This window comes from Condylura cristata, unplaced genomic scaffold (assembly GCF_000260355.1).
Source record: "Condylura cristata isolate star-nosed mole 26May11 unplaced genomic scaffold, ConCri1.0 scaffold00022, whole genome shotgun sequence".
NCBI lineage: Eukaryota > Metazoa > Chordata > Mammalia > Eulipotyphla > Talpidae > Condylura > Condylura cristata.
In genome coordinates, this window is record NW_004567123.1 from 17,987,044 (window position 1) to 17,996,547 (window position 9,504).

General features: G+C 38.5%; 1 protein-coding gene across 3 annotated transcripts in view; it reads right to left on the minus strand.

The window, feature by feature from the left end:
• The window catches only part of PHF20 (PHD finger protein 20), a 108,458-nt gene that overhangs the window by 64,045 nt on the left and 34,909 nt on the right, over positions 1 to 9,504 (minus strand). For all 3 annotated transcript variants that reach the window (XM_012728322.1, XM_004687230.2, XM_012728323.1), the window contains exon 3: positions 2,066 to 2,237. In XM_012728322.1, coding sequence (XP_012583776.1) covers positions 2,066 to 2,237 — 172 coding nt within the window. The remainder of the gene's footprint in view (positions 1 to 2,065; positions 2,238 to 9,504) is intronic.

Below are 9,504 nucleotides of genomic sequence, written 5' to 3' on the forward strand. Positions count from 1 at the left end.
AAGATGTTTCCACTGTTCAGCACTGGGAGTCAAAACAAAAGGTCAAAAGGTCTGCAAATAAGACTTTTTCCAGTCACGGAGGTCTGGGCAGGTGTAAGAAAGCACTAACGATAACCTACACTGTCTCTCAAAGTGAGGTTATATGCCCAGGATTAACACACATGGTATACAAGCTGGACAGAAGGAAGTTACGTTGTCTTGAGAGAAGCAACATTCATGTCACTTAATGCCACCCACAGTCTTTTTTTTTTTTTTTTTAAGATTTATTTATTTGTGCATACAGAACTGGGATACAGGCCAGAGGCTCAGGGGCAGTGAGAGGCTTCACCAGAGACAGAGTGGGGAGCAGAACAGGCCGACTGATGAAGTACACTGCTGAGGGGAGCAGCGGGCGGGCCAGGAGAGGTCTGCCACACCATGTGGTCACCTCCGGGGCAGGCGGGAATCGAACTCATGCAGAGGTGGCTTCAGCTTCTTAGTACTGTGCTTTAACCCGCTGCGCTTAAAGGTTCTTTTGCCAAAGGAAACACCTATTCACTTTTAATTTTTGATACTATTTTCCCAGCACACTGTGCATTAATATTTCATAGAACAGGGACCTCCCTGATGGTGCAATGGGTTAAAGCGCAGCACCATAAAGCCAGCCACAGTTGTTTCACCACAATTTCTATCCCCACCAAGGAGGTGACCCACATGGCACAGCAGACCTCTCCTATCTTGCCCTCTTGCTCCCCTCAGCAGTGTATTTTGTCAATCTGTCTGTTCTCTCTGCCTTTGGTGAATCCTCTCTCTTTCCCTGCACGTCTGGCCTATTCCCCAGATCTGTATGCAAAAATAAATAAATCTTTTAAAAAATTGTAAAATAAATACTGAGCAATCATAAACTCGGGAAGGAAAAAGAGGCTAGCAAGAGTTTAAATTCATTTGGCAGATGGAAAACAGAATCTAGGGTTGAATCAGAAAGAATGGTAGCAGGATTTCCACAGCTGTCTGAAAGAAAGGTTATTTAAAAAGCTCAAAACTGGGCCACCCTGGTGGTATAGGGGTTAAAAATGCAGTACTACCAAGCTACTTCCAGCCACTTACGGAATGAGTTTGACCCCCTGTCAGCCAGGGAACTAACACACTTGATACAGCAGATCTCTCCTCTCTCTCCCACTGCTCCCCTCAGCAGTGTATTTTAGTAATCAGCCTGTTCTGACCTCACTCTGTCTCTGGTGACTCCTATCACCACCCCCTCCCTATTTCTGGCCTACATCCCAGTTCTTATATGCATAAACAAATGTTTAGGCCCTCCCTGGTGGCAGAATGGGTTAAAGCACTGCAAGCTAGTTGCAGCCTCTTCAGTGAAAATTCGACCCGCTCTGGAGGTGATCCACAGGGAGCAGCAGACTTCTCCTGTCTCCACCGCTGCTCCCCTCAGCAGTATACTTCATCAATCTGCCTGTTCTGCTATCCGCTCTGTCTCTGATGAATCCTCTCATGGTCCGTGCACCTCTGGCCTGTATACCAATTCTACATGCATAAATAAATAAATCTTAAAAAAACACTTTAAAACTCAAAATTAATACTTCATCCTTCATTCTCAAGTCAGTAAAAGCCCCATGCATAGTGATGAAACATGCATAGTGATGAAATTTAGGGAACCAAAATATAGTCTAATAAAGTCCAAATTGAAGCTTCAAGGACTTACATAAGACTTGCTTGATATGAAACTTGCCTAGGGTACCACATGAAATGACTGCTTAACAAATGATTAGACAGCATAGCACCTTAATAAATTATCTAAAGGGATGCAGGGATAAAGGGATAAAAGAGTGAAATAAGGTCTGTTCATCATCAGTGCAGTCGCAGCCAAATTAATTTATGAACTGCTACATCAATCACATCATAGAAACAGATGAAACTGGGATTCCTCAGGAGCCCAACGTACCATGCAGGTCTCAGAGCTGCATATTCAGGCCTAAGGACTGTTTCCCAGTTTCAAACTAAACATCAAGGCTGCAAAATAAATGCCCAAAGGCTGATGTGGTTCATTATAGAACTTCTCAGATTTGTTACTCACAGAAGATCCTTCCTCTTCGTGTAAGCCCTCTTTCCTCAGCTGTATTTTCTCTAAAGGGCGTAGATAAGGACTGTCCCAACAGAACCACTCATCGTAACGATGGTTCCAACGCTTGAAATGGATGAGTACTTTTCCTTCTTCGTAGTCAATATCTTCTATGTGAGCTGGATACCTGAGTCAGGAAAGAGAAATTAAAATTATTTTAATATCCACCCAAAACAGTACCATTTCAAACCTTTTCCCAAGGGTATTGGTTACCAAAATACTAAATAAAGTCTACCATTTGAAGGCTCTGCATAATTGTGTCAATACACAAACTATAGAGACTACCAGAGTTGGAGTTCAATCACAACTTGGATATTCCTTGATTTATGAACTATTAAGTGAACCTTTCAGAACTTGACTTCCCTCATGTAAAGTAGAAGGACGGATAAAAGAGACGACATACAAACAAGACCTAAGCACAAAGAAGGCTTTAAGAAACAAACATTTAACAACTAGATTATATTTTACATATACCAATAAATTAAACTAACCATGCAACCTGGATTGTATAAGATTGCTTAATTTCAAAAATCTTGCAATCCATATAGTAGAATACTATGTAGTTGTGGGAAAAAAACAGTTCTTTACTATGCTACTGAACGCTCATCCATGATATACTTACTATTACATAGAAGGAGCAAAGTATAGAAACTGTGTTTTGTAAGCTATTATTTGTTTGAATGAAAAAGAATATATTTTCATATATACTTTTATACACATACATTATCTGGAAAGATACACAAGAAACTAACAATGGTTACCTGTGGAAGTATGGTCAGTTGAGTAGATGGGTTCTTTCAGTATCCATATTCCACCCTCATCCTAGATTGAGATTTGGGACAACCAACGACTAAATTTTCCTGACTCCCTTACAGCTGGTAACCAAGATCATGGAAACCTGTAGACTTGGAGGTTACTGCAGTGACCAGACCAGTGCTCCAGTGCAGTCTTTCAAATTTTCATATACTACAAATCATCAGAGGATCTTGTTAAAAATATGAACTTTGAGTCAGTTGATGGAGTTAGAGGTAAAATCGTTAACAAGCTCCAGATGATGCTAACGCACTAATCTGCAGTAACAAAGGCCTAATGCCTAGTTACCAGCTTCCTGACTGTCAAGCAGCAGCAGCAGGGACAGCAGTGGCAGTAGTGACTTCCTGACTCCAGATCACAAACCCAAAGGTGGGTCTCCAAAGCAATACTCTTAAGTTCAGCCCCCTCCTTAAGTCCCACTCCTCCAACCCTCCCAACAATTTTTAAGTACCCAATTCTTTTGTCAAATTTTTTTGTGGTTAAAATACTCAGAGTGGTTCTGTTTCCAGCATTTAAACAGAACTGGTATCAGAAGGGAACTTTATATGGAAACAGGTAGAGGTAAAAATGAGAGGAATAATTTTAATACTTTGTATTTTTCAACCATATGAATGTACTGTTCACTACAAAAATAAATACTGGGTTGTTGGAAAAGTCATGGCATATTTTTTTCTGTTTTTCAAGTAAAAATTCATGGTGACTTTTTCAACAAACCAATCATTAAAAATAACTATGTAATTATTCTCTTAAATATATTTATATTAATCATATTTCTATTCTAGATTTTAAAAGTTTAGATTCTACCTGTATTTTCTACCTATAACTTGAAGTTGTTCAATTTTCTTCCTTTATTGTATCCATTAGCTAGGACAGAAAGTGCTGTCTTAAAAAATATGTACTACCTAAATAAACAGGCCTGCTTCCTTGTGTACTCGTCAGTCCTAAACCAGTATCCTCTAAGCAGTTTGCTTGTTGTTAACCTATGACAACAGGTTGCACATACTGGGAATTCAATAAAGGTTCAACAAATGAATTCTCTCACCCTATTCTTCCCAAAGGTCACACGTGTTCTGTGAATTCCTCAATTCCAAGGCTCTCAAACTCTAGCTATCTATTTAAGTGTAAGTCAATCTACAAGTTCAGGGCCCCATCATATAATATGGGTACTTCTCACACAGGACTGACAGTGTATGCTTTTCAAAATTCCTTATGGCACTATAGATACATTAATTGTTCAAAAAATATTAACAGAAGGAAGCTAGTCTAAAACTAGTCTCCATATATCAATCAAACCCGCATACAAATCAAGAGATAAACTCATGCCATTCACAGCAACATAGATGGAGCTGGAAGGGATCATGCTCAGTAAATTAAGCTAGAAAGAAAAAGAAAAATACCAATGGTTTCACTCTAGGAGGAATGCAGAGGATCCAACAAAGGGATGGGGATGGGGAAGACTAATTATAATAAAGTAAATATCAAAATCAACAGGCAACTATAAACCAGTGATATTTTGGGGTGGGTAGGGAGGAGTGGAAAGGAGTAGGATCAAAATGAGTGGGAAGAACACAAGGGACCATGGTGATGGTACACAGGTGACTTGGTGGTGGGAATTTCATGGGGACTATGTAAGAAAACATACACTGTACAAAAATAAAAAATGATGTAAAAAACAAAATATATATATATATATTTTTTTTTTTTTAACTGGCATATAGCTGCTGTAGATATGTCTTAGCAGACTGACCAGTTGTGATTCTGATAAACCGAGTAGTGTAACTGTAGGAGACAAAAAAAGATTTCCTAAAACTATCTTTCTCTGTAAAATGGGAAGGACATAAATATTTCAATTATATGCCTTTTGCCTCTCATTCACTGTCTATGAGAAACTAATGAGCCCTTCAAAAATAATATAATTTGCCCCTAACACGCTCCTATTCAAAGTTTTTTCTTTAAGGTTTGCTATCTCCAGCAATAGTTTTCAAACACAGGTCTTTGTCCCAAGTACAGAATTAATTTTTCTGCAAACTAAATTTATTTAGTTTACTGAACTTTCCTCTACTAAAATCACATTCTTCTTGATATTTAAATATACTTCTTAAATTAAAACAATGGCAATTGCTTGTAATATTCTTATTAATATTATGTAACCACTAAAAAGAATGAGGCAGCTCTCTAGATACTGATTTTTAAAGATCTCTATGAAAAGTGGAAATAAAAACCAACTCAAGATGGAAAATGGTATTGAATGCACTACCATTTGTTGGGGGGAGGGGAGAGAGCCAATACTTTCATACCTGTTTTTAAATGCGTGGGCTATCTCTGGAAGGATGATCAAGCAACCCGGTTTGCCTCTTGGGAGAGGAACTGGATAGTTAAGGAACTGGAGAGGAAGTATAAACTTATTTTATTCAATATATATCCTTCTGTATGTTTTGAATGTTGTTCCATGAGCAAGTATTAACTATAAAAAGTATATAGTTAGATATGCATTTTAAATATCCTTATTTGATAAAATAAAAAGTTGGCAACCTCAGGACAAACCCCAATTTCTTTTACATTTGCACTGGTCATTGTCTAAATGACTGCTAGGTCTGGACACACCAAATCAACTCCAAATTCCTAGTCTCACAACTCCACTGCACATACTCAAGAAATGAAGGACTTCTGAGCCCTCAGTAAACCTAAAGCATATTCCATGCTCAAAACAATTTAAAGGAACCAGCATCCCACTGTCTGATAAGACCTAACAAACCTTTCTAGGAGGTTCAACATTAACCAAAGTCAAAACAGGTTTTTAGCAAAAAAATGTTTCTCTACTCTTCTAAATTGTGACAAGAATGCATGTCACTCTTAGGAGATGAGGAACCCAACTGCATTTTTTTTTTTAAGATTTATTTATTCATGAATACACAATAGGGGTACTGGCCAGAGGTGCAGGGGTGGTGAGAGGATTCACCACAGTCAGAGTGTAGAGCAGAAGAGGCAGATCTACGAAGTACACTGCTGAGGGGAGCAGCGGGCAAGACAGGAGAGGTCTGCCACACCATGTGGTCACCTCTGGAGCTGGGGATAGAACTCACACTGAAGTGGCTGTGATTTACTTGCAGTGCTGTGCTTTAACCCACCATGTGCCTTGGGGACAGTTCAGCATAAACAGTTAACAAATCTAGTAATCTAGTGGCTTTTATCTGATCAATTCCACAGACGTATGTTGTGGCCACAACCCTTGAGGACAATCAGACACATGAACCAATTAAGTTTTAAACAATTAAATTGTTTAACTACTGATAATTATCTCCCCTTATCTACAAAAATAGTAATTTTACCTCATTCACCTTACATTATTTGGCCAACTATAGGGGAGCTAGAAGGAATGTGACAAGATTAACAAAAGAAGAAGCATGAAGAAAATCTATACAGACAGAAAAGGGGAGAGAATTTTCAGCTTCAACATGTAACTAACAGCCACGGAGGAGGTCTAGTTTCCAAACTAAAAATGCAGCTGGGAGTCACATTTCCAACAGACATTGTCAGAAAGAAGGAGTTATTAAATACCAAGTTAGCTCTCGGTAGAGTAAAAAGGAATAAGAATGACCAAGAGACTTATGCTTGTGTGAGTTTTTTTTTAAGATTTATTTATTTATACATATAGAACTGGGGTACAGGCCAGAAATGCAGGTATAGTGAGAGGATTCACCAAGGACAGTGGTGGGGCAGAACAGGCAGATCTTCTGAAATATACTGCTGAGGGGAATAGCGGGTGGGTCAGGAGAGGTCTGCTGTGCCATGTGGGTCACTGCCCAGGCCCAGGATCAAACTCATATGGAAGCGGCTGCGGCTAGCTAGCTAGCTTTGTAGTGCTGCACTTTAGCCCACTGTACCACCAGGAAGATCCCACTTGTGTGAATTTTACAAGGATTTAGTTACCTAATACTTGTATAAGTTAAACAGCTTCCAAATGAAAAATTATTTTTAAAAAGTATTTAAGGGGCAGATGTTGACCAATTGCTTTATTGCAGTGTTTATATGCTTCGGCAAAGGAAAATAAGATTTTGTTTTTATTTGTATTTAAGTTAAAAATTACTAGGGTTACCTCCTCAATAATCCTTTCTATTCAGAAAGCTTCCCTGACCTCATCTACTGATAAATTTCTTGGTTTTGATAAGTTTAAATTTTTTAAAATAAATTTTAAAACAGCTATAAAATGACAGGAAACTAATAAAATGGGTTACTTATAAGGGGTAGAATGGTTGTAAGATAAAGAAATAGAAGGAGGCCCTCCCTGGTGTGCAGCGGGTTAAAGCACAGCACTAAAAGAAGCTAAAGCCACTTCAGTTTGTGTTCAATCCTCGCCTAGGAGAAGATCCACATGGTGCAGCAGACGTCTCCTGACCCGCCCACTGCTCCCCTCAGCAGTGAACTTCATCAGTCGACCTGTTCTGCTCCCCACTCTGTCTCTGATGAACCTTCTCACCGTCCCTGCATCTCTCGCCTGTACCCCAGTTCTGTATGCATAAATAAATCTTTAAAAAAAAAAAGATAGAAGTAAAAAAATAAAAAGATAGAAGTAATCATTATCACTATATATCTAATTATACTATCAATTGGTCTAACCTTCAAACTTTGTCAAATGAATTATCAATTAATTCCCTTGCAGTTCCCAAGTAGACTATCATATTATATACTGTAAATATAGTCTCACTTTCAATACTGATACCTGCCAGTTATATTCCTTGTGTGGTCATATTAATTAGTGCATCTAAGATAATATTGAAAACTGTCAGCATCCTTTTCTTTAATGAAAATGTCCCCTATGTTCCATCACTGGAGGGGTGGCACAGGGGTTAAGGATAGCACTATCAGGGCCCTCCCTGGTGGTACAACAGGTTAAAGAACAGCACTAAGAAGGTATTGCAGTCACTATTGCACGAGTTCAAGCCCCAGGCAGGGAGATGACCCATATGGTATGGCAGACCTCTCCAGGCCCACCTGCTGCTCCCCTCATCACTGTATTTCAGTCAGTCCTCCTGTTCTCTCTACACTGTCTCTGGTAAATCCTCTCACCCTCAATAACTCTGTCCTGTACCCCCATTCTGTACACGTAAATAAATAAATCTTAAAAAAAAAAAATAGCACTATCAAGCTATTGCCAACCACTGCAGCACAAACTCAATCCCCAACCAGGGATTGAGCTCAATCCACATGGTGCAACAGACCTCTCCTGCCTTGCTATCTGCTCCCCTCAGCAGTGTATTTCAGTAGATCTGCCTGTTCTGCTCCCCACTCTCTGTGGTGAATCCTCTCATCCCCTGCACCTCTGACTTAAACCAAGTTCTTACATGCATAAATAAATCTTTAAAAAAAAAAGTCTGTAAAGGTTTCTAATTAATGCCTTTAATTAGAATTTACAGGGGTCATCAAAAATGATTTTGAGAATTTTCTACCTCTTGTCAAGATTGTTATTTATATAGCATTTCTCTTTACTTTTATAAATATAATAAAATGATAACAGAGTTCCAAGTTTAAGTTATCACTGCTCTACTAAATCAGTCATATTTGACTATGTGTGTCATTTATTTAATAAATATGCCTAGTGTTCTAAAGTATTTTGCTGACAAATGTGTGTGTCTTTTATAAGTATAATTTATTCAAGTTTCTTTGTATTATTACCTTCCCACCAGTTTTTTTTTTTTAGATTTATTTATTTATGCATACAGAACTGGGGTACAAGCCAGAGGTGCAGGAGCAGTGAGAGGGTTCACCAGAGAGAGTGGGGAGCACAACAGGCTGACTGATGAAGTACACTACTGAGGGGAGCAACGGGCGGGTCAGGAGAGGTCTGCAGTGCCATATGGGTCACCTCCGGGGAGGGGATCAAACTCATGCTGAAGTGGCTTTAGCTTCTTAGTGCTGTGCTTTAACCCGCTGTGCCAATAGGGAGGGCACCTTCCTGCCCAGTTTCAATAATAGGTTCTATTAATCTCATAGAATGCTAGAAAACTTTATTTCATTTTACATAAAACTGCCTACTCTGTGTACTTTTCATTAAATAAAATTCTATATAACTTTTCTAATAGTCTAAGTTTTCTTATCTGATCAAGTTTCCTACTCTTCAACTTTTTTTGCCTACCTAATAAGAGTTGAAAGTTATCAAGTACAAATTAAGTATCAAATCAATAGTTTTCCTTTGAAAAAATAAGCTCAAGATTCAATCTTGAAATGGTATATATTAACTAAATTGCTAATCACTTTACAGGGCAGAAACTATGTCTTATTGATACCATTATTCAACAAATATTTCCTTAAGGGAAGGAAGGAACAGGAAATGACTATTAAATGGTCTGGGTTTTGGACAGTAATAAAATGGTTTAAATTTGAAAAATAAATATGAAAAAGTAAAAGCATCTCGACATTAGAAAAAGGAACTCTCCTACACTGCTGGTGGGAAAGCAAACTAGTACAACCACTATGGAAAACTGGAAGTTCCTCAAACTGCTAAACATGGAGCTTCCCTACGACCCAGCAATCCCACTCCTAGGTATCTACCCAAAAGACACAAAAACACTGATTGAAAAAGA